At 40.8% G+C, this 26,490-nt stretch overlaps 1 protein-coding gene across 1 annotated transcript in view; it reads left to right on the top strand.

Annotated features, from left to right (window-relative positions):
* LOC130931841 (dynein axonemal assembly factor 5-like) overlaps positions 1-26,490 on the top strand; it is a 76,003-nt gene continuing 49,513 nt past the window's right edge. Inside the window, exons 1-6 of the mRNA XM_057860966.1 lie at positions 1-540; positions 3,821-4,005; positions 4,086-4,210; positions 10,951-11,069; positions 11,757-11,989; positions 14,592-14,816. Of these exons, the coding sequence (XP_057716949.1) occupies positions 3-540; positions 3,821-4,005; positions 4,086-4,210; positions 10,951-11,069; positions 11,757-11,989; positions 14,592-14,816 (1,425 nt within the window). The 5' untranslated portion in view covers positions 1-2. The remainder of the gene's footprint in view (positions 541-3,820; positions 4,006-4,085; positions 4,211-10,950; positions 11,070-11,756; positions 11,990-14,591; positions 14,817-26,490) is intronic.

Below are 26,490 nucleotides of genomic sequence, written 5' to 3'. Positions count from 1 at the left end.
AAATGGCGTCGACGCCGTCGAGAGAGCAACATGTTTCCTCGGAGGTCTTACGAGGACTCGCCCGGCATTTAAACTGTCTCGGCGAAGACAACAAATCGACGAGAAAGAGAGCTTTGGAGTCAATTAAGAGAGAAACGGTGGATAAAAAGCTCTCCGGTGCCGTTTTACAGGAGCTTTTCTCAGCCCTCCTCAAACCTCTTCTGAAGTGCCTGTCAGATCCGATGGAAAGATGCCGAGAAATCGCCATTTTGTTGATTAGTGACTTTATTCGCTTCGTCCCCGAACCGCAGGAGTCGTTGCCTTATCTCATGCCGTGCTTGGCTCAGCGGTTCGGGGAGAAAGAGATCCTGGAGCCGTCGGAGGAGCTTCGCTTGTCGGCTACGGAGATGTTGACTCTGACGGTGGAAGTGTGTGGCAAACAGCTGGCGCCTTATTTAAACGAAATGATGAACATATTACAGCGGACCGTCTTTGACCCTTTCCCGGACGTCAAAAGAGAAAGCTGCAAATGCACTGTTAACTTTGCCAACTGTGTGCCAGGTTAGTTAAACTTTCCCTGTATTGATAAAACACTGATTTTAGTTTTAATGACATGTTGAGTGGAAGACGGGGATTCTTTCACATTTCAAAATAGTTCTGCTTCCATTCTGCTTTACTCTCACTGTTGAGTTTAGCTTTCGTTACCATGCCAACTGGGGACGGCGCCTGCTCACAAGGCTGCCGCAAAGCAGCAGTGATGGATACTAGTCTTTAAACGAGGGCAGGGGTGGAGTGGCCCAGGAGTCATTGATAGACCGGCCCACTTAATTGACCGTGTTGGAACCAGGGGTGAAAGTGTGCCAGAACGGTCAGGAACGCAGTTCTGGTATAAGATTCAGGGCTAGAATGCTGTTCCGGTAAACGGTGTGCTTTGATTCCGAAAATATGACAGCAACTGTCAAAACGCTATATAAAAAAAAAATGCTAAGCTGCCACACATGCATTTCAGCTCCAAGAAGAAAACAATCTACCAACATCAGATTTGCATATACAAGTGTTAACATAAAGCATAATAAAGTGCTTGTGTAGCGTAATCCGATTTCCACCAATATTTCAGATCACTGAGCCCTCTGAGGGTCCATCTCACCAAGTTCACTTCACTGTTTTGGGAATTGGAACGGCCCTTACCCATGGCGGCGGGGATTCCCCCGGGGGGTGGTGGCTAGGGCAAGTGAGCGAGGGCTCATTTAAACCACGATTGAAACGCAGCCTGGGTCTATTGTGATTCACGTTCATTTGAGTACTGGCTTCACAACGTACGAGACCTCTGATAGTTTGTATACTGTGACTAAATAATGCCATCCAGTGTATTTGTTGAGCTAAATGAAATGTTTGAATAGAGTATGACTAAAGTCTGAGTAAGTTTTATGCGTATTTTGCATTGCTATTTTGATTGGGCATGCCAGTTTTTTACATTGTTGTTTAACTGTGTGAGAATAGGGCCTCATTAATACAGATTGAAGCGCTTTTCCTTTTTGTGTACATTATTTTATTTGAGGGATACGAATATTATTTTTGTTGTGCTTTCATTAATGACACTTATGTTTGTTGTGAAGGAGTTGCCAATAAACGGCGCGGTCCAATGAATGCCCGTGTCCACTCGCCTTTCTTTGCCTTTTAGCTCTCAATGTGCAAAAAACGGCGTCATTGTCATCTGTTTGAGGCAATGCATGAGCAGGTCATTCCGCGCATGCATTAAATGCGTCAAATATTTCAACGTGATTCATTTAAAAAAATAATTACCGCCCGTTAACGCGATACATTTGACCATGGGAGGAGCTTGATTTTGTGTCTGGTGAACCATTTCTGTGTAGATTTGGCCATATGTTTAGGGTCATTGTCTTGCTGAAAGACCCAGTGACGACCCATCTTCAGCTTTCGGGCAGAGGGCAACAGATTTTGATTTAAAATGTCCTGGCATTTCAAAGCATTCATGATGCCATGCACCTTAACAAGGTTCCCAGGGCCTTTGGAAGCGAAACAGCCCCACAGCATCATTGACCCACCCCCATAGTTCACAGTGGGTATGAGGTGCTTTTCAGCATGCACATCTTTCGTGGCACGCCAGACCCACTTAGAGTGTTGCCAAAAAGCTCAATCTTGGTCTCACACAAAAAACACACACGGTCCCAGGCTTCAACTGGGACCGTGTGCTTTGGTCAGATGAGAGTATTAACACCAGGGGTGCTAATAATTGTGACACACATTATTTGATGTCAAATATTTTTTTTTTTTTTTTATGTGGAATTTTTTCCCCACTGAATGAATGCACTTGTATTGAAGTTTGGATTTTTCTCTTTTTTTCCATTGAGGTCCCATATTATTTGAATAAAAAAAATATTATAAGCTAAAAAACACATCTTTTTCAGGGGTGCCAATAATTATGGAGGGCCCTGTAGGACTGGGTGCAATTAGACACACTCAAGTAGAGAAACTATCAGGGCCAGGATTAGCGATCAGGCAGCATAGAATAGGATGTCAACATATCCACACTTGATTCACATAATACTGGGTTTTACACCTCACACTGCTGATTTGTGTACGCTCCACCCCACCTAATCACATCTCTTTATGACTGCCCCTACCCCCATTTTTTTCCTCGGTCATTAGGACCCCCACATGGTGTTCACCGGAAATACAGTTAGCTTACGATCGCTCTACTACAGGGGTCCCCATCCGCCGGGCCGCAGACCGGTACGGTCCGAGGCGCATTTGCTACCAGGCCGCACAGAAATAATATTTTATTAATGACCGCATTCTGTCCGAATTAACTTTGGCCTGTGCTTCTGCTTAACAGATCAATATCCGTGTCTACTCAAGATATAATACTACAGTATAGATTAGAACGTCGTCATAGAAATCCATTGATTGGACTGCACTCAGTACATCTTGTTTTGTATTTTTAATATATCTATGTGCGCTGGTCCTCCATAATAACATATGACTAAGCCCCGGGCACAGCACATTTGTTCCCCCACACTTTGGAGAGATTTTTTTTACGGCGAAAAAAGGGCACCTGACGAGCCAGAAGATGAGCCTATAACCTTGAAGACCCACGAACTGCGAAGGAGTGGATTCGTGACCCATTTGTGAATAAACCAAGTGATTCGAGTATGTCTGTGCAACAGAAGGATCAACTTGTAGAGATCGCAAATGACGGCGACCTTAAACGTACATTTGAGACAAAGTAATTCCGGAATATCCTGACAGCTCTACGAGAACACTGAAAACCTTGCTACAATTTCCAACATCGCATCTTTGTGAAGCGGGCTTCTTAATTTATGCTAAACGACACAGCAAAGGTGTTAACGGTGAGCTAGTGTTGTGCAGCTAACATGGCAGGATGGGTCTGAGGAGAACTTTTGTCCATCCACGATCAAACGTAAGTTAATATTTCTTTCTTTAAAGAAAGTTTGTAGTGTTTACTTTGGAATTACTGCATTCGCGGCCATTCTTAATGTTACGCGCATGCGCAGAACCGCATAGTTGCAGTTTTTGATGGGTTGCAAAATTTGTCAAAACACCGGTCCGTGAAAAACAAGACCCAAATCACACTGGTCCGTGGTGCAAAAAAAGTCGGGGACCCCTGCTCTACCATATTCATAGTTTGTGTAGGCATGTAATGTATTTTTTTTGTTGCTGCTTGTTTTTCCTCTTCTGTCTGTCCTTTTCTATTTTCCTTTCTATCCCCCCTTAACCGCTTTATCGATCTCTTCAGCCCTCCTAGTCCAACTGGATTGGACACTTATCACCATCTAACTCTGTATGTTTGCCTCTCCAGAGCATTTCCACATGCAAGCTGAAAGTCTAGTCAAGCCTCTCATGCAGACAATCGCTCATCAGCACTCCAAAGTGCGTGTTTCTGTCATCGAAGCCACCGGGGCGGTCATTCAGCACGGCACTGGGAAAAACGTGGATGACGTCCTCTCTCACCTGGCACAGAGGCTCTTTGATGACGCGCCACAGGTTGGGATTCCTAACACCAATCCTTCAGTGCAACTTGTCACGAGAGTCCAATAGTAACCCTGCAATTTTTTTGGGTGCAGGTCAGAAAAGCTGTGATAGTAGTCGTCGGTGATTGGCTACTGAACTTGAGGGACAGATACTCCTATTTCCACAAACTCACTCCGCTCCTACTAAGCGGTGTTACTGATGAGATTCCTGAGATAAGGTTTGCTTTTGCGCCATACATTTGTGAACAGGCTAAAAAGAGTTTTTCAAATGTTTTGATGTAAATAAGTAATGAGTGATTTTGTATCTCACAATGCACTCTGCATGACCAGTCAATAATACGGGTGTGACAATATATTGAAAAGGTGTTGTAGCCCAAAAGGTTATCAATACATTCGCACCAGGAATTGATATATGGCGGAAAACACAGACAAGACTGAAAAATGCAGTTTCTGCTCTTGCACTCCTCTTTAAAAGAAACTGAGGTATTTTAAGCCAAAACAACTGTCGTGTTTGATAGAACAATATGTCTATATGCTGCCATTGCAGATTCATAGCGCATTAAGCCCCCGAAGTATTTTTCATTTGTCCATTTTACCCTGAAAACCCCCGTTTACAGACATTGTGCAACAGCTTTTGTTTCAACCTAGCCATAAAAAGAAGGTAAGTAATTATATTTATTATTCGAAATGTCTGTCATTCTTACATTAGAATCATTAATTGATGTCTAATATTTAGTTTAAAAAACAAAAAAACACTTAAAAAAATTATTTACTCGCATATTTTAAACTTTTTAACAAATTACGTCATAATGGAAAAAATTGGCGTCTTTAAAAAAGTCACAGATATCGACCTCATAACTATCGCTTAATTGTATTTTTTTCCATTACTGTCACATTTTCCCCAATATGTTAGATGATAAATAATTGATCCAAACAAAGAAAAATTGAAAAAAAAGTTTAAAAAAGTAAATATATGAAAAAGGAAATCTCGACCACTCCGTGATGTCTGCGATTTCTCCATCGCGACCCTTGTTATATTACCATGTGTCACCCATACAGTCCCCCAAAAATCCAGCTGTGGCCATTCGCAGCTGTGTCTTGACACTCGGTGATACATGCTACATGGAGTTTTTGGATCGAAACAAGGTAAGTACGCCATAATAGCTAGTTAAAGTCATGGCGTCTGTAATTCTGCTCTCGTGTGTTCTCACCTCCAGATAGGGTTTTGCTGTTTAAAAAACATTTTTTTTTAAAACATGCCCTGCTGTTCAATTTTTTTCTTCCCCCAGAAAATTGAGATTTTAAGCTTTCCAATGATGTATCACACATGCATATCGGACAATTTTGAAAGTTGGCCAAATTGGGGGTCTCAGAGCGGAACTTCAAGTCACCTGAGTGTTTTCCGCCATATCGATACTTAAAATCTTCCATTGGGGTGTCAAACTCAATTTGGTTGGCGGCCCACATTTGTCGCAATTAAATCTCATGTGGGCCGGATGATTTTTAGCCGTAATTTTGACTGAACCTTCCAGTCAAAATGGATTGGACTTCAAGCACCCTCGATGGCACTAGAAGATTAGCATTCACAGCCAGTCCTTCCAGTATAAGTAAATCGTTGTCAATGGCTGGCAGTGAGTTCATTTTGTGTCACTTCTATCTAATTTTAAGATACTTACAAACAGTGTTGTTAATTACAGATTGAAGGAATCTGACTTTCTAGCCAGACCACCGGAATCGCGCCAAACGAACCGCCGGACCCGCGCTGGTGCAGCTCCGACAACCCAGGCCGGTGGGACCCCAGCTAGAAGGGCAAACTCCTCGCGTTCACCTTAGCCTTAACCCTTTTGACTGACTCCATTTTGAAAGGTTTAAAGAAGGCTTGCTTAAAAGTTGACAATTTATTCAGGTCGACAGAGATCAAAACGGCAAGGTGAAACAGAAACACTTAGGCTGGGAGGCAAGCTCGTTCCAAGGTCACCATATCAGAAGTCAACATAAGGTTCTCGAGAAAAAATGACAACGATTAGTTAAACATTTAGTCTTTTGAAGGCTCTCGCGGGGCGGGCCGTGGGCAGGAAGAAGGGTGTGTTTGGGATTTTTGTCTGTTTGTGGATTGGACAGGCGGATTCGGGAGTTACAAGGGTTGTTTGATTTTGCCACCTCAGCGTCAAAGGGGCTCTTACAGTCTTGTCAGTTGTGTTATCAGTTTGATATCGGGCGTTCTCTGGTGATCCTTGTGTTAGGACAGAGCGTCCCGCCATTTGTTCTGGACTGTCCGCGACAACTGATTGCAGGAGTTGGTGCGTCAATCTTGCTTATGACTGACACGTTGGGTTTCCGTGATAAGAAGGCGTTGTGTGTCTATATTCTGCTTGTTTTCCTTAAACTATGGTATAAGTGCTATTTATTTTATATTGGGTGTGTAAGAGTAATACAAACAGTGAAACAGTAAATACAAAAAACAATTGTATTCCCTGATTAGTTATATCAAGTGTGTTAGAGTAATGCAAAGTTAGATGGTGCCTACGAGAAAAAAAAAAAAAAAAACGTGCAAATAGCATTTATTTTACGTAAATATGTCGAATGTGCGGCTCGTTTTAAAGTTCACTGTGGCGCCGCCTTACCAAAACAAAGAGCTTTTAACATCGAAATACCGTGAATAAATGCTTAAATCCCTGAATTCTTCATAGATATGGACATAAAACCGTCTCGATGCTTGGTTAAAAGCAACAACAACAACGACAAAAAACGTGCAAGTAGCATTTTTTTTTACGTAAGTATGTCGAATGTGCAGCTCGTCTTTTAGTTCACTGTGGCACCGCCTTACCACAACAAAGAGCTTTTTATGTTGAAATGCTTGTGAATAAATGCTTAAATCCCTTAATTTTTTATAGCTACAGTGCCTTGCGAAAGTATTCGGCCCCCTTGAATCTTGCAACCTTTAGCCACATTTCAGGCTTCAAACATAAAGATACGAAATTTAATTTTTTTGTCAAGAATCAACAACAAGTGGGACACAATCGTGAAGTGGAACAACATTTATTGGATAATTTAAACTTTTTTAACAAATAAAAAACCTGTGCTCTGGTCAGATGAAAGCAAAATGGAACTTTTTGGCCACAATGCAAAACCATATGTTTGGCGTAAAAGCAACACAGCTCATCACCCTGAACACACCATCCCCACTGTCAAACATGGTGGTGGCAGCATCATGGTTTGGGCCTGCTTTTCTTCAGCAGGGACAGGGAAGATGGTTAAAATTGACGGGAAGATGGATGCAGCCAAATACAGGAACATTCTGGAAGAAAACCTGTTGGTATCTGCACAAGACCTGAGACTGGGACGGAGATTTATCTTCCAACAGGACAATGATCCAAAACATAAAGCCAAATCTACAATGGAATGGTTCAAAAATAAACGTATCCAGGTGTTAGAATGGCCAAGTCAAAGTCCAGACCTGAATCCAATCGAGAATCTGTGGAAAGAGCTGAAGACTGCTGTTCACAAACACTCTCCATCCAACCTCACTGAGCTCAAGCTGTTTTGCAAGGAAGAATGGGCAAGAATGTCAGTCTCTCGATGTGCAAAACTGATAGAAACATACCCCAAGCGACTTGCAGCTGTAATTGGAGCAAAAGGTGGCACTACAAAGTATTAACGCAAGGGGGCCGAATAATATTGCACGCCCCACTTTTCAGTTTTTTATTTGTTAAAAAAGTTTAAATTATCCAATAAATGTTGTTCCACTTCACGATTGTGTCCCACTTGTTGTTGATTCTTGACAAAAAAATTAAAATTTTATATCTTTATGTTTGAAGCCTGAAATGTGGCGAAAGGTTGCAAGGTTCAAGGGGGCCGAATACTTTTGCAAGGCACTGTATGGACGTAAAACAGTCTTGGTTAAAAGCAAAAAAAAAAATGTTCAGGTAGCATTTATTTTATGTAAATATTAGGGCTGTCAAACGATTAAAATTTTTCATCGAGTTAATTACAGCTTAAAAATTAATCGTAATTAATCGCAATTCAAACCATCTATAAAATATGCCATATTTTTCTGTAAATTATTGTTGGAATGAAAAGATAAGACACAAGACGGATATACATACATAAGTACTGTATTTGTTTATTATAACAATAAATCAACAAAATGCCATTAACATTATTAACATTCTCTTAAAGCGATCCATGGATAGAAAAACTTGTATTTCTTAAAAGATACATGTTAGTACAAGTTATAGAAATTTTATATTAATACCCCTCTTAATGTTTTCGTTTTATTACAATTTGTAAAATTTTCAATCAAAAAATAAACTAGTAGCTCGCGATAATTTTGACAGCCCTAGTAAATATTGCGAACTATGATGCCAATGCCTCAGCGGCTAATTTCTCCATTTTTTTTCCCACAACGTTTCAAAATGCATGCATGGTATGAAAAAATATAATCATTATCTTGAATCCTAGAACAAATCACTCCTGAGACAATCCTTCCTGTTTGTATGTGGTGCAGCTTTCGTACTTTTTGAACCGAAATCCACCGTTAGTTCGCTGTGTGAGTGTGTTTGTGAACAGCTCCTCTTAATGTGGGCGGCCCCCTGCTTCAAGGAGTTGCGCAGTGCATGGCCGAGCTGACCCGTCAATAATGATGATGTCTATGGTCCCCCATAAGCCATCCCTGCTTCCTGCTTTCTTCTAATAAATGAAGCACAATTGAATTTAAAAACAAAAAGATAATTGTTATATCGCCGTATTGTCACATCGTTATTTTGAGCCTTGTATTGCGAATCGTATCGTCCCGTGAACTACCTATAGCAGACATGTCCAAAGTCCGGCCCAGGGGCCAAATGCGGCCCGTGGTCAAATTTCATCTGGCCCCCAGCCTCTGTCATAAAATCAATGACATCTGACCTGCACACAGTCTTAATAAATTGGTCAGCAGTACTGCCACCAGCATATGAGGTAGCTTACACACTAAATGCTGCTCGTCATTTACCCACTAAAAGGCAGCAGCACTCAAGCAACATTACCCCGTGTGACCCTTTACTCCCAAATTTCTAAAATGGCGACAATCAACAAAAAAAGTTGACTGCGACAGCCGACGCTTCAAGGATAGGTGAAAATTGGATTATTTCTTGACTAAAATACGCAACAACCGTGTCTGCCTCATTTGCAAAGAGACTGTCGCTGTTTTTAAAGCGTTCAATGTGAGGCGATTTTACCTAACAAGACATGCTGACCTGTACGACAAGATTACAGGCAGCAAGAAATTGAAGCAACTTGAAGCTAGTTTAATTTCACAGGAGCAGTATTTCGCAAGAGCCCGAGAGTCGAAAGAGAACGCCATAAGGCTAGTTGCGAGATTGTTGAAATTATTACTTAAAAAAAAAATAATGCAGCAAACATGACACACAGAATGGCTTGCTAAAATTTGCTTAAATATATTGCTCTACGTAAAGGACGTCAGCAAAGGTCGGCCCCCCCACATTTTTACCACACCAAATAAGGCCCCCTTTGAAAAAAGTTTGGACACCCCTGTCTTACAGTCTCTGAGACATGGACTTGATGAAAATTCTAAATCAGTTTGGTGCCAACTCTCGTTGATTGCAGTTGCCAGATCATCCTTGCAGGACGGAGCCTTGCTGTGGACCATTTTTTTCAATTTCCACCACAGGTTTTCAATAGGGTTGAGATCTGGGCTATTTACAGGCCATGACATTGACTGGATGAGTCTTTCTCTAAGGGATGCTTTAACAGTTTTAGCTCTGTAGCATGATGCATTGTCATCTTGGAAAATGACAAACTTATTTTCAATTGAAGGTATAATTAAGCCTGTCGCAATATGCAATAATTCCATTTATCGCACGATAAATAAAAATGAAGGCGGTAATTTTTCCGCTGCGGAGTTTGGCCTTTTGGCTGGGTTGTCTGACTCTCGCCGGCATGGGTCGTTGGAGCCGCGCCAGCACAGTTCTGGCGGTTCAGCTGGCTTGATTCCAGAAATCTGGCTAAAAAGTCAGATTCCTTCACACTAGAGAACAGTGTATCCACCCAAATAAATTACACTAAATGCATACACTTTCAAAACAAACCATTACAACGCCACTCCAATTAAACGAATCTTCGAAGCTTTTATTCTGATCGAATACCATATTGGCCTGAATATAAGACGGCTCTGATTATAAGACGACCCCCTCTTTTTCAAGACTCAAGTTTGAATAAAAACTTTTTGAACACCAAATTAATTTTTATACAGAAAATCATGACAGTACATCTGAAACAAATGATTATAACAATATATTTGAGAGAAAAAGCATGTTATTTTGCCTCATTCAAATCTTAATATCTGAACATTTAAATAAAGTGCAATCACATTCGAAAATGAATGGCTTCTGGTTTTTGAAATGTAAATGAACCAATCTATTTTGATAAAATAACAAAATTGCAATAACTGCATTAACCATCAAAGTGAAGTCTTACTGTAACTGTAGTCTCGAAACAAATCTGAAAGGAAAAACATTGCAATAAAATAATGCAAACTGGTTAAACCTGAGAGTAGCTGAGATTTGTCATGACAGAACATCGCTTCAGTGATATCTGGCGCCATCTAGCATCATGAATGGGTATAACGTCTAGACCGCGAATATAATACGACCCCCACTTTTTCAGTCTTATTTCAATGCAAAAATATAAGATGGTGGTCTTATATTAGGGCCAATACGGTAATTAAAAAAGATAATGAGGTAAATGTGACACAGAATGGCTTGCTAAAATTTGCTTAAATATATTGTTCTATGTAAAGGTTGTCAGCCAAGGTCGGCCCCCCACATTTTTACCACACCAAATCTGTCCCCCTTTGCAAAAAGTTTGGACACCCCTGACCTAGAGGTTCCCACATCTATCGTCAGCTTTCCCACAAACTTTTCTCAGATTCAAACAGGTGATGACTGGATTTCTTCTGCAGACTCTTGGCGGCAGATTTATGGCGGCAGGTCGGCGCCCAGTGGGAAAAAGAGAACGAGGAAGACCTCAAGGACAAGATGGACTTTCTCCTCACACCGCCTCCTTTTTACCCATCGGGAGGTCAGTACCGACAGCACCGATCCGAGACAATACACCTGTGGCACGCCAGTAAAATATGATTCTCATGCAGAGAAGAAACTTCCGTTGTTGGCTGCGATAAATCCTCTTTTTTACAACTGTCTGAGGTTTTTACACACGGTTTAAAACAAAAAAACATGTAAGTACAACTGCTTCGTTTAAAGTGCAGGCTCCGGCCAGGACGGAGACATTTACGGCCCCTGGGGCTGGGGGGGCTTGGAACAAGTGTGAAAGCAACATGGTCATTATAGCTTGCCAGGTTAAATATGTGCGTGTGTGTGTGTGGCAGTGCTAAAAGTGCTAAGCTTGTGCAAATACTGCCACAAATACAAGCTTTGCCTGGGGACAGGACAGGAAAGGAAAAGCTACCCTCCCCTTTTCTTTTATTTTGTCCTTTTTCTTTCTTGTCGTCATAAATTTGCAGGGCCTCCCAGTGCGTGGAGGTCACTGTTCAACATTGAGACCTAACCAGAAAAGAGCTTGTTTTATCCTGCCCCTGTGCACACCTCTGATTTATTTTCTTTCTGTCTAGCCTGTAAAAGTTTTTGTACATTTTTTTTTTTAACTAATTTATGGTGACTCTGGCATGGCAATTTTGCAGGATCACCACTTAAATGACTTGTTGCTATGCAGAGTTCATACCATCGATAATTTCTCTTTCTTCCCCAGTGGAGCGGCCAGGTCTGGGTTGTAGAGAGTTGGTGGTGAGGAACCTGTACAGACTCGTGCCCGCCATTAGCCACGACCTGAGCGACTGGCTGGTCCCGACTCGAGTCCGAACCTCCCAGCTGCTGTCGGTTCTGCTGCTCCACGCGGAAGACCACAGCACGCAGCACCTCCAGCCTCTACTGGCCCTCCTCTATCGGGCCTGTACTGACTCTGAGAGAGATGTGGTCATCAATGTGAGTCTGATATAGTTGCCCATATGTATTTACAGTAGGGATGTCCCGATCCAGGTTTTTGCACCGATCCGATACCGATATTGTTTTGCACGTCCGATCCGATACCGGCCTATCTGAGCATGTATTAAAGTTTAAAGTTATTTAGCCTCCTTACTTAGTTGTCAGACTCATGTTGAAAAGGGTTTTAGTACTCTTGATAACAACTAGCCAGCTGAATTAGGTGAGTTTGAATAACACACAATGGTTGGTAACAAGAAACTGACCTGTTTATTCAGTGACAAACACAAAACATTGTAAATAACAAACAGAAATGGCATAGTCAGTCAGTAAAACGTGCAACTAATATTGTAAACTGTCAGTAGAAAATCCCACAAACTCCCCAAGCCATTTGATGCTTTTAATGTTTCGTGCATTAGTTACAAAAATTGTATAAAAAGCCTCTCAGGTTTAAACAAACGACTATTTCAGTATCAAGTTAACATTTTAAAACGGTAAATAAAATACTCAAGTCCCCATTCTGTATCAGCAGCTTTAAACTACATTCAATTCATTTGATTTTGCGAATCAACTGTTAAAGTTGTTAAAGTTGCTCCCGTTATTCCATAATTGCCCTTCTGTCTACTTTTGACATGTGAAAGTTTTAAAACTGTTTTGAAGATAGATTCAAGTCAAGATTTTGCTGATTTAGGAGTATTTTAGATAAAAAGTTAATTAGGTTCGCTTGGAAGGTTCACTACAACAGCCTACAAGGGAAGTCTCCTGCTTTAAGATGGCGGCTGTTTACTAACGCAACTAGTTATCAATACTTCAATGTTGCTAACACAGTCGAGTCTGTCATTTTGCATCTAGTTCTATGTACATATGATATCTATTAGACAAGCTTGTTGTTTATGCTGCATTCCAGAGAAGTGGGAAGTCGGATTTATCCCACTCGGATGGTACCAGTTCCGACCTCAAAGCGTTCCAAGCAAATGTAAACAATGATTGCTGATCGCGATGAGGTGTTTTTTTATTTTGGCCATCCAAAGACATTTTGACCTCCAGCGAACCTGCCTTCCTATAAGCGATCAAATAGTAGAGGAAAAAAGATGGCTGCGTTATAGCCCACACTGTAAACTGCCTTTTGTTAGTTACATCCTTTGCTGATCGTCAATATAAAAACATAGCACAACAAAGATGATGTCGGACTTTTCCGGCCTCCGACTCGGAAAATATCATTAGAACGCCACTCGAACTGGTAGGTCCAAGTCACGAAGTCTGAGAAAAAAATAACTACCCCGACTTCCAAGTTGTTTCAATCTGACGTCACTGGACTAAATGGCACTCAAGAAAACGTATTGAATGATAACACAATAATGAAGTAAATCAAGTTTATTTGAGACGCCATGTATGTCAACACAAGTTGACAATTTATTCCAAGTCGACGTTAATCAGACAGCAAGGCAAAACAGCAAAGAGACCCCGACGAAGAGGAAGGCTAGATCCAGGGTCACCATATCACAGGTCAGTAAAAGATTCCAGAGAAAAAACAGCGCTAGCTAAAGAATTCAGTCTTTTGAACTTTTGAAGGCTTTTGTGGAGTGGGTTATGGGCCGGAAGAAGGGTGTGTTTGGCTGTTGTTTAAGGTAATTGTCTGTTGCAGATTGGGCAGAGGAGTCCGTACGTCACTGTTGACAAGGCATACAGAATTGGAGATTTTCAACCTTAGCGCAAAAGGAGCGCTGATTGTTCAAATCTCAGCTGCGGAGTCTTCTTGTTATCAGGCTTTCCTTGTGGCAAGGCAGGCTGTCCCGCCAATGTTCTGAGCTGATGGTTGGATTTGACGGTCCAAACAAGGGCTTGTAGATGTCTTGGCCATCACCTGCTTGTCTTGCTCCGTCAGCGTCAATCTCGCTCTGTCAGCTGCATGACGCGCGCGTTGTGGTTCCGTAGTCAGCAGGCATCCTGTAGTTGTTATGCTCTTATCTGCCCATTGTCTTGGCACTGCAAATTCCAATCACTCTAAGTCCAACTACTCATACTTCAAATATATTGTACTTCTTTTCTTAAACTAGGATTTAAATGCTATTTATTTTATATTGGGTGTGTTAGAGTAAAGTAAGTCAAACAGTAAATATGGGAAAGTATACTATTCCCTTCAAAGGTTACGTCACCAACATAGGAACAGAACTCCCTGTATTCTATTTCAACTTCTATGCCAGGGGTTCCCAACCTATTCCACTAAGGCACACTGTGGGTGCAGGATTTCATTCTTACCAAACAAGATGACAACACTTTTTCCCCAATCTGGTGTTTTACAAGTGCAATCAGTTGATTGCAGTCAGGTGTGGCTTGTTTTAGCAGAAGCCTCATTGGTTCAACTGTCTCTGCTGGATCGGCTGGAACAAAAACCAGGACCCACAGTGTGCCTTGAGGACTGGGTTGAAAACCCCTGTTCTATGCTACTATCCAAACTGTTTTTTTTTTAATTTCTGTTACTAATTTAATAAAACTATTTTGAAATGATATTCAAACAGGAAATCAAAATGGAACCAAAAAAATGAATTAAATAGCAATTGTGGTATTGTCTGTCTACATGTGTTGCTGGACCGTTTGTGTGCAGTGCCAGGCTGCCGCTAAACTTTTGGGCACCTTCATCCCACCTGAAGTCTTCCTCAAGTTGCTCCTGGATCACGTGACTTCCCCTCCTTCAGCGTCCCACCCGTGGTCCGCCCTCATGGTTCTGTGCGCCGTGCTGGGAGGATGCCCCAAAGCGCTCCTGGGACCGCACCTCCAGCAGGTTGCCAACACACTCGCCCAACCTGACGTCTGCCAGGAATATCAACAGGTCAGAGGAAATTTGTTTCTAGTTGTGGTTTACCTTTTAATCTTTTTCACATGGGAGCCTAAACAACCATTTTGTTGTCTGGTTTGGTAGCAAAGCAGTTCAACTTGTTAACCTGTAGCGTATTCTATACACCAGCTGTTATAACTTCTCTCTTATTTAGTGATTTTGGCCATGTCATAGAAGATCATTGTCAACCGACCTTGTGTACATTAGTACTCTTATTTTTGGCCAAATATGTCTTTGCCTAATTTGCCTTCCTACTAGTGTAAATATATTTTGTGATAAGATGCTACATCTGTAAAGGCAACCTCAGTTGAAAAGTGGCCCTTTCAATGGCTGCTCTGTGCACGACGAGTTCAGCGGGTTTGCCGTTGAGGAAATCTGGGAGAGAGAAAAAAAAACTGACCTGGCAAAAGCAGTGACCGACTGTCACCACATGTTGTTTGTCGAATCTAATATTTCAGGTCTATGATCATCATGTTTGCGCTCACATCCAGAGAGGGAGGGGGAAGAGATAAGGGTGCCTTTGTTGTTGTCGTAAAATAACACGCTTATGTGTAGCACTTTCTGGCCTTTCTTGACCAGGAGAACGAGAAGTGCAGTCTACATTATGAATTTGATCCTACGCAAAAGTCCACTTACCCCTATTACGATGCCTGTACATTAACTTGAAAGAAGGATTTCTGGCAAGTACTGAGTTTGTCCTGCAGTAATCCCATTTATTAGTGCTGGCCAAAAGTATTGGCACCACTGTAATTATGTCAGATAAAGCTCAAGTTCTCCCGGGAAATGATTGCAATTACAAATGCTTTGGTAGGAATACAGTGGGGCAAATAAGTATTTAGTCAACCACTAATTGTGCTCCCACTTGAAAATATTAGAGAGGCCTGTAATTGTCAACATGGGTAAACCTCAACCATGAGAGACAGAATGTGGGAAAAAAAACAGAAACTAATTAATTAATTCAGGTAACGAGTGGAGCCTCGTTAGACCTCGTTAGAAGAAGTTAGACCTCTTTGACAGCCAGAAATCTTGCTTGTTTGTAGGTGACCAAATACTTATTTTCCACCATGATTTGCAAGTAAATTCTTGAAAAATCAAACAGTGTGATTTTCTGTTTTTTTTTTTTTTTTTTTTCACATTCTGTCTCATGGATGAGGTTTACCCATGTTGACAATTACAGGCCTCTCTAATCTTTTCAAGTAGGAGAACTTGCACAATTGGTGGTTGACTAAATACTTATTTGCCACACTGTATCTTCGTTAATGTTGCTTGCAATGAAAAAACACAAAAGAAAATGTAAAAAAAATAAAAATAAAAAATCTTTATCATTTTACACAAAACTCCAAAAATGGACCGGACAAAAGTATTGGCACCCTCAGCCTAATACTTGGTAGCACAACCTTTAGACAAATTGACTGCAAACAACTGCTTTCAGTATCCATCAATGAGTTTCTTACAATGCTCTGCTGGAATTTTAGACCATTCTTCTTTGGCCAACTGCCCCAGGTCTCTGAGATTTGAAGGTTGCCTTCTCCAAACTGCCATTTTTTAATCTCTCCACAGGTGTTCCTTGGGATTCAGGTCTGGACTAATTGTTGGCTACTTTAGAAGTCTCCAGTGCTTTCTCTCAAACCATTTTCTCATGCTTTTCGAAGTGTGTTTTGGGTCATTATCCTGCTGGAAGACCCCTGAACTCTGAGGAAGACCCAGCTTTCTCACACTGGGCCCTAGATTATGCTGAAAAATTTGTTGGTAGTCTTCAGACTTCATAATGCCATGCACACGGTAAAGCTGTCCAGTGCCAGATGGAGCAAAGCAACCCCAAAACATCACTGCCATGTTTGACTGTGGGGACCGTGTTCTTTTTTTTGAAGGCCTCGTTTTTTTCCCCCTGTAAACTCGATGTTGATGCCTTTTCCCAAAGAGCTCTACTATTGTCTCATCTGACCAGAGAACATTGTTCCAAGACGTTGGCTTTCTCAGGTATGTTTTGGCAAACTCCAGCCTGGCTTTTTTATGTCTGTGGGTCAGAAGTGCGGTCTTCCTGGGTATCCTACAACAGAGCCCCTTTTCATTCAGACGCCTGCGGATAGTACGGGTTGACACTGTTGTACCCTCGGATTACAGGACAGCTTGAACTTGTTAGGATGTTAGTCGAAGTTCTTTATCCACCATCCACACAATCTTTCATTGAAATGTCTCGTCAATTTTTCTTTTCCATCCACATCTAGGGAGGTTATCCGCAGTGCCATGGGCTTTACAGTTATTGATGACACTGTGCACAGTAGACACAGGAACATTCAGGTCTTTGGAGATGGACTTTTAGCCTTGAGATGGCACATGCTTCCTTACAATTTTGCTTCTCAAGTCCTCAGACAGTTCTTTGGTCTTCTTTCTTTTCTCCGTGCTCAATGTGGTTGAGTCAACTTGGCAGTTGTTTTGAATGTCCTCCACTTGTAGACTATTTTCCGGACAGTGGAATGGCAGATTTTATATTCTTTTGAGATCTTTTGAAATCCCTTACCAGACTCATAAGCGTCTACAATCTTCTTTCTCAAGGCCTCAGAAAGCCCTGTTAATCTCACCATGGTGTTTCCTCTCACTTCAACAGTCAGGGGCACACCAAATTAAATGTAAGGTTTAAATAAGGCAAGCCTCCTTCAAACACAATGATGTTCTAATTATGTGCACCTGATGTGATACACTTGTGTGCAGGGCCGGAGTGGGACTCATTTTCGGCCCTGGAATTTCATGCCTCAGACCGGCCCACTCATTTAAAATTATGTCATTATGCATACACGTGTTCAGTGTTCTCTAAAGCCGTGTACTGTAATTCTGTGTATTCCAATTCAGTGCAGGTAATGGTTGTTTAACAAGGTGGCTTTATTTTAACAAGTGCAACACAACATATTTTGAACAAATTTAAAAATGGATTTAAAAAAAAAACTATATTAAATGATACATTTGAAAAATAAATTAGGGCTGTCAAACGATTAAAATTTTTGATCGAGTTAATTACAGCTTAAAAATTAATCGTAATTAGTCGCAATTCAAATCATCTATAAAATATGCCATATTTTTCTGTAAATTATTGTTGGAATGGAAAGACAAGACACAAGATGGATACATACATCCAACATACGGTACATAAGGACTGTATTTGTTTATTATAACAATAAATCAACAAGATGGCATTAACATTATTAACATTCTGTTAAAGCGCTCCATGGATAGAAAGACTTGTAGTTCTTCAAAGATAAATGTTAGTACCGCTTATAGAAATTTTATATTAAAACCCCTTTGAATGTTTTCGTTTTAATAAAATTTGTAAAATTTTCAATCAAAAAATAAACTATTAGCCCGCCATTGTTGATGTCAATAATTACTTACACAATGCTCATGGGTGCTGAAGCCTATAAAATCAGTCGCACCCAAGCGCCAGCGGAGGGCGGCAAAACTCCATAAAACACAATAAGTGGGCATGTCATTGTACTGTCATTTAAATCTGTCTGAGCAGGGCATGTGCGTTAATTGCGTCAAATATTTTAACGTGATTCATTAAAAAAATTAATTACCGCCCTAAAATAAATGAATAAATAAGACCTTTTCTGCAACATCAACTATTAACAAAATGAGTGCTTACAGATAAAACAAACATAGCAACATAACAATATGAAAAATAAAGAATACGTATTGCACATTGTAACAACTTCTAATGATACTATTATCCATGTTCCATTTCCACTTTAAAAACACCACGTAATTGATTATATTAATTCTAATGTTCACTCGCTGAACGACATGGCAATCCTACCTTCCAGCTCTGCACCTGTGGTGTGTTCATTATGGCTAATGCTTGCTGCTACATATCCCTTGTGAGGTGCTACAAGAAGCCAAAGTTTCCACAATTACATATTGTCGTATCACACGGTGCAAGTTGCATTTTATTCGCCATCTGGCCTTACCACTTTCGTTGTAATCCTCTGTAGTTTGAGGCAGCAAGGTCGTTGCATGAAAAAAATTAGCTATTTTCGCGCATTTTGCCGATTCTTTCACGAGTGCTTTTCTCTTTTTAATTCTTATTTTTCAGCGCCACCCTAGCTCTTTTTATCCATCCGAGCACCGAGATAGCAGCTAATTTGGCTCAATACAGACTACAATTAGGGGGCGGAGCTGCATGCTGTATTTTTCGTCTGCACACGTGAGGATGAGTCTGGAAAAAAAAATAATACTGTTTTTTTTTTTTTTTAAGACGGCCCACAGGGACAGCGGTAACAGAATGTAAGTTATACTCAGTGACACTGTCATAAATAAATACCAAACAAAAAATTATAACAGTGTAATTTTTTTTTTTTTTTTTAATAAAACCCGGACCGGCCCTTCTGGCCGGCCGGCCCTTCTGGAATCGTCCAGAAGCTCCCGATTAGTCACTCCGGGCCTGCTTGTGTGTGATTTTAGCCATTTTAAGTGGGATTGAATGTGAGGGTGTCCTAATGTATTCCTCAACAGAAATTGCATTTATTTAAAACTACATTTTACATAAAGTTTTTAAAAATCTTTTTTCAGTTTTAATCGTTTAGTTCTATTACTTAAATCTCTTAATATTGTTAAAATGATATTAAATATCCATATGACCAAATGTGTTCGAAAACACACAGGCTTCCATAGGGTGTCCTAATTTTTTCACACGACTGTAGATAACATGCAATTTCACGTCTTGTCCGATGTTGACGTCGATATCATATTATTATCATATCATATATTTTTGGCCAGTTCTTTTTGTGCTTCACTAACAACTTCTGCTGTTCTTCTCCAGCAGAACTGCCCTGACCACTTCAGAATTACAAAGCAGTACAGTCTTTGTGCTTTGTTTTGTTTATAGCCCCAAGTATGTCACCTTCATTCTCCCGTTGGCTCTCTCAACACACAATTTAAAAATACCAAATCCACGTAATGTCAAAAGCCAGTGTGGTCAAGGCCGATAATAAATGGCTGACTCCTTTGTGTTCTCCTCCCGTCGCTATCGTATGAGGTTAACCAGTGGGGGGAACTAACAGGACAATCTGCTAGCAGATGGAAGGAGACCTCCGCTTCCTTTCGGATGTCCATCTGTGTTCGGCTCTCATGTAAACAGAGCACCTGTGACCTGGTTCGTAGAAGGGACTGATCCCAGATCACGTGTCAAAAATGTTGCTGTTATCCATGTCATTCACGTGAGGTCTGGAATTTAAAGCTAGGTGTTGAACTCATTCACTGCCATTACACACTACAGCGATCATTTTTTTGAATGGGATTTCTTTGGTGCGCCGCACAACCAGAACCGTTTCACCGATTGGCACCGTTCGGATATCGAAACCACCGGAATTTTCACGCGATGCAGGGAATTTTTTGAACAATGCCGAAACGTTCGATTTTTCACAGATTTAAAAAAAAAAATTTTTTTTTTTCAAAATGTATGTAGTCCTACAATTTTTGACCAAATCGCATAATTTGGACAACAAAAATTCCGGGACGGTGAGGGGCATAAAAGTTGTATACAGAATTTTCTGTTTTTGTTTTTTTGAATGGGATTTCTTCAGCACGCCGCACAGCCCGAACCATTTGACCGATCGGCACCGTTTGAATGTAGAAACGACCGGAATTTTCACGCGTCGCAGGGAATTTTTCGAACAACCCCGAAAAAATTTCCATCTGCCCGTAAACGCCGATTTTTCACAGATTGAAAAAAAGAAAAAAAACAAATTTTCAAAATGTATGTAGTCCTACAATTCTTGACCAAATCACATAATTTGGACAACAAAATTCCGGGGCGGTGAAGGGCATAAAAGTTGTATACAGAATTTGGGGAAAAAATTCACCGATCCCTGAAAATTTGCCCAAAACTTTCCCATTCATTTTTAATGGGATGCAACTTTGGTTTAAATTTCCTATTCACTTCCAATGGAATTTCCAATGGAATTTACATTGCATTGATGCCATTGACGGCCATGTACCGTATTTTTCGGACTATAAGTCGCGTTTTTTTTCATATTTTAGCTGGGGGTGCGACTTATACTCAGGAGCGACTTATGTGTGGAATTATTAACACATTATGATATAATTTCACATGTTATTTTGGTGTTTTGCAGTGACACTGATGGTTTTGTAAAGTTGTTAGCATGTTCTTATGCTATAGTTATCTGAATAACTCTTTATAGCTATGGCCACGTTCGCGTTCTGCCTTTGGCAGTGTATGTTCAATTGTATTATTGACTTTTTTATCGTGAAATGGATGCATTTAGTTTGTGTCGCTTTCACGCCCACGTGAGGGCGCACTCGCACTTGTTTACGTGACACGCCAGAAGAAGACGGACAGCTACGTAGCTCTGAGTGAGTGAGTGGGCGAGTTAGCTAGAGAGAATAGACGGATGCGAACCTACTTTCATTGTTTATGCTTTTAAATCATCTCTACAGAGGCAACGGCTGCGTGTATCATCTTTTCTGTTGTTGTTGTGTTTTCCACCCGCAATCGGACACTTAGAGCCAGTTGTGTGGTTGTTTGAACGATGTGCTAATGATAGCGAACGCATGCTAACCTGTTACTTATTACTAATAGTACCTAATTATCATTTATTTACGTTGATGCGAACCTGTTTTCTATCGAGGACCAAATTGATTCAGCAAATTATACGGACGTCCAGCATTGTCTTTTGGGAGTTCGCTGTATAGCCAGGATAGGCCGTAGCGTAGGACAGTATATTCACATTTCGTTGTTCATGCACTGTACACTGTACATTTATTTAGCATGTTGTTCTCTACTGTATTTTTATATTAAATTGCCTTTCAAGATGACATGTCTGTTCTATGTGTTGGATTTTATCAAGTAAATTTCCCCCAAAAATTCGACTTATACACCAGTGCGACTTGTATATGTTTTTTTTCTCTTCGTTGGGCATTTTATGGCTGGATCGACTTATACTCAGGAGCGACTTGTAGTCCGAAAAATACGGTATGTCAAATCTATTGATGCCAATGTACTTGGATTCCATTGACGCTGATGGATGTCGATGCCATTGACGGCCATGGACGTCCAAATTTCCCATTCATTTTCAATGCCATTTACTTTGTTTAATGCCATGTGTGTTGATTCTATTGATGCCAATGTACTTGGATTCCATTGACGCAAATGTAAGTCGATACCATTGATGGCCATGGACGTCCAAATTTCCCATTCATTTTCAATGGCAACAAACAAATGTCCTCAAATCAACAGGAAATGACCAGATATCAATAGGATGTGTCCCACAAATATCCCCAAATTACCTAATTTGACTAGGACACGCCCCCCAAATGTTCCCAAATGACCTGATATGACTAGGACACGCCCCCCAAATGTCCCCAAATGACCTGATATGAGCAGGACAAGTCCCCCAAATGTCCCCAAATGACCTAATATGACCAGGACTCTACCCCCAAATGTCCCCAAATCAACAAGATTATAATGACCCCAAAATGTCCTCAAACATACCTGGGCGGGGCTAAGATCTGTATCTCCACACAGCAAAGACCCAGCGTAATTTCTCCAGGAATTGCAGTTTCTAGTTAACTATAAAAATCATAAACATCACCGGGTGCTGGATTTAATCAGGACAATTTCTCTCTAGTAACAGGCATACTCGAACGGATTCAGCAGGCTGAATCGAAAGTGCCTTTCTTGTGCACTCTATTTGACCCTTGATGCCTCAAGACATGATCAATCAACAATTTGTTCCACCCCATTGACAGAATGGAGTTTGGTATGCGTTCGGGTATATAATTAGAATCCGCGCCATTCTTGTATTTGAAGTTGTCTTGGCTCAAAACGAGAGGCGGGGAAATTTGAAACTTCCAGCAAATCAAATCCAAATACAGTAGAACTGTTGAAAAATGAAGTATAAATAATCTTCTAAGTGGAGAAAATGGCGCGGGAAGTCCGAAGGGGAAAGAGCTGAAAATTTGGTAGCAGATATACGATGCTTCTGCACGATGTGACCTCGCCGACTCTTTCATGTGTCTTGTTTTCTTTTCTTTATTTCCGCCAGAGGTTTGGAGAAAAGGGAAAAAAGGACAGCTTGTAAAAACAAGCTCGGTCAGTTGAAGATGGCGTTAAGGGTTTGAGGGTAAATGAAAGGCGAGCCGGTGGTTAGAGACGCGAGCGACTTGTAAGCTACGCTATGTCGTGTTTGCTTTTGAATCACATATGGTTTTCCTTTTTGAAGGGGGTACTCCAACGAGGATTAACAAACCCCCCCGGCACCGGTGAGAATCGTTTTGTTGTGTGTTTCCGTGGTGATGAGAGGGCAAGGTGATCCGCCGAGTGATTTTTAGGCAGTGGGTACTGCAAAATAGCATTTTAACCCTTGATAGGGCAAGTGATTTTTTTTTCGTAATTAAAAAAAACATAGCTTTATAAAAGGACAAAATATCCAAAATGTGATGGCCACGGTCCCGCGGTGTGCCATGACAGTTTGGGGGGTCTGCGGCAGTGGCGCGTCGTCTTATCCCTTCCCTGAAGGCCAGTTAATAGGGGCGCAGATGGTCCGGAGGAACACCCTGGGTCCCGGGGGGATGGCGGTAGCCCCTTTGCCAGAGCTGCAGGAGGAGAGATGGCTCACCCCCCGATTGGCTGGGGAGGGGCCGTGGCCTGGGGTGGCCCTGGCGCAACATTTACACTTGTATGCAGGACTATCATGCATCTGATGGGATTCATGCATGACTGGGTGCAATTAGACACACTCAAGTAGAGAGCTTGTCGATGCCAGGATTAGTGATCGGGGAACATAGAATGGGATGACAATATATCCACTTAAATGTGATTCACACCTCACATTGCTGATTGGTGTACGCTCCACCATGCCTAACACCATCTTTTGACTCACAATGAAATGTTTCATTTGTTTGTCATATTGGCAAAATTGGGCAAAAAATCGTCCATATTGTGGTGCCACCTGTGGTACGATTGTCAACCTAAAAAACTTTACCTACAATTTTCCCTCTGCCAGAGCGACCCATACGCCAGTACAGTCCCTGACAAAAGTCTTGTCGCTTATTCATTTTGTAGAAACAATTGCTAATAACCTGATTTTTAATTATTCAATTGGCTTCAGAAATGGCTCATATGAAAGTTAAGACCCTCCCAAATGAGGTTGAATGTACAAAAATATATTTGTTTCTCTGAACAAAGATTCATCATTTAATGAAGACAGAAAGGTCAAATTTTGGCAAGACAAAAGTTTTGTCGCCTACAGAAAGTAGTGTGAAGATTGAACAAAAAATGGACTTAAATACAAAAATATGTTACATAACATAAGCGAATTAAGTAGTGGTGCTGTGAGATCCAAATTTAATATTTTGTACCTTCCATGGGCTTGAAGGACTGCATCCATGCGGTTCGGCAAGGATTCATACAATTTATTGATGAAGTCATCAGAAACATCAAAGAAAGCAGTCTTGCATGCTTCCCATAGTTCATCACCATTCTTCGGTTTCGTCTTCCATGCTGCCTCTTTCATCCTACCCCAGACATGCTCAATGATGTTCATGTCTGGTGACTGGGCTGGCCAGTCTTGGAGGATCTTGATCTTCTTTGCCTTGAGGAACTTTGAGGTAGAGATTGAAGTATGCCATGGAGCACTATCCTGCTGCAGAATTTGTCCCTTTTTATGGTTAGGAATGTAAGAGGTAGCTAAGATTTGTTGATATTTCAGACTATTTATGTTGCCTTCCACCCTACAGATCTTTCGCACACTCCCATACTGGATGTAACCCGAGACCATGATTTTGCCACCACCAAACTTCACTGTTTTCTGAGTGAATCTCGGATCCATGCGGGCTCCAGTAGGTCTCCTGCAATATTTGCGGCGACTTTGGTGTAATTCAATGGAAGATTCACCTGAAAAATCCACCTTTTGCCACAAAACAGTGAAGTTTGGTGGTGGCAAAATCATTGTCTCGGGTTACATCCAGTATGGGGGTGTGCGAGAGATCTGCAGGGTGGAAGGCAACATAAATCGTCTGAAATATCAACAAATCTTAGCTGCCTCTTACATTCCTAACCATAAAAAGGGACAAATTCTGCAGCAGGATGGTGCTCCATCGCATGCTTCAATAAAGATCCTCCAGGACTGGCCAGCCCAGTCACCAGACATGAACATCATTGAGCATGTCTGGGGTAGGATAAAAGAGGAAGCATGGTAGACGAAACCCAAGAATGTTGATGAACTATGGGAGGCAATGCAAGACTGCTTTCTTTGATTTCTTTCCTGATTAGTTCATCAATAAATTGTATGAATCCTTGCCAAACTGCATGGATGCAGTCCTTCAAGCCCATGGAAGTCAAACAAAATATTAAATTTGGATCTCAGCGCACCACTACTAAATTCGCTTATGTCATGTAACATATTTTTGTATTTGAAGAACATTTTTATGTTCAATATTCACACTACTTTCTGTAGGCGACAAAACTTTTGTCTCGCCAAAATTTGACCTTTATGTCTTCCTTAAATGATAAATCTTTTTTCAGTGAAACAAATATATTTTTGTACATTCAACCTCATTTGGGAGGGTCTTAGCTTTCATATGAGCCATTTCTGAAACCAATTGAATAATTAAAAGTCAGTTTTAAAGATCCCGATCGATCGGGTCCGATCACGTCATTTTCAAAGTATCGGAATCGGCAAAAAAATATCGGACATGCCTTTTTTTAATATATGTATATTTTTTAACTAAATCGTTAATTGTATTTAACGTTACAGACAAAATGTCTTACACTCATCCAGAGTCTTTAGTTTTGGCTTAAAGTAGGGCTATCAAATTTATCGCGTTAACGGCGGTAATTAATTTTGTAAAAATTATTCACGTTAAAATATTTAACGCAATTAATGCATGCGCTGCACGACCCACTCACGCATTGTCGCGTTCAATCTATAATAGCGCCGTTTTACCTATATATAGAGCTAAAAGGCAGCGTAAAATGAGTAGAGTGAATTTTGGCAGTCTTTGGAGCCTTTTTTTAAATGGCTAAAGCCTTACAATCCCTCTCTCAACAATTAGAAATATCACGGGAAACAATGTGGAGAAGAAAGGTAGTAGTTGATCTTTTTCTTAACACCCTATGTTATTTCCCAACGCAGAGAAGATATATCAATTGGTGCCACTACGCACAGTCATGGTTGCACTTCCCATCATGCATTTGGGCAAAACGGTTAAATGGCTACAGTATCAGTTACTGAAATGATGGCAATATTTAGTCACAATATACAAAGTCACATTTATCCTTTAAGAATTACAAGTCTTTCTATCCGTGGATCCCTCTCACAGAAAGAATGTTATTAATGTAAATGCCATCTTGAGGATTTATTGTCATAAAAACAAATACAGTACTTATGTACTGTATGTTGTATTCGTCCGAGTTAATTTCATTTTTTTTCTTAATGCATTGCCAAAATGTATATGATCGGGAAAAATTATCGGGGATGATTGGAATTGAATCGGGAGCAGCAAGAAAAAAAAGCAATCGGATCGGGAAATATCGCAATCGGCAGATACTCAAACTAAAACGATCGGGATCGGATCGGGAGCAAAAAAACATTGATCGGAACAACCCTATTATATAACATATTTTTGTATTTGAAGTACATTTTTTGTTCAATTT

Source organism: Corythoichthys intestinalis, chromosome 16 (assembly GCF_030265065.1).
Source record: "Corythoichthys intestinalis isolate RoL2023-P3 chromosome 16, ASM3026506v1, whole genome shotgun sequence".
Taxonomy (NCBI): Eukaryota; Metazoa; Chordata; class Actinopteri; order Syngnathiformes; family Syngnathidae; genus Corythoichthys; species Corythoichthys intestinalis.
The sequence above is the reverse complement of the archived record's forward strand: the minus strand, read 5'-3'. Positions and strand labels throughout refer to the sequence as shown.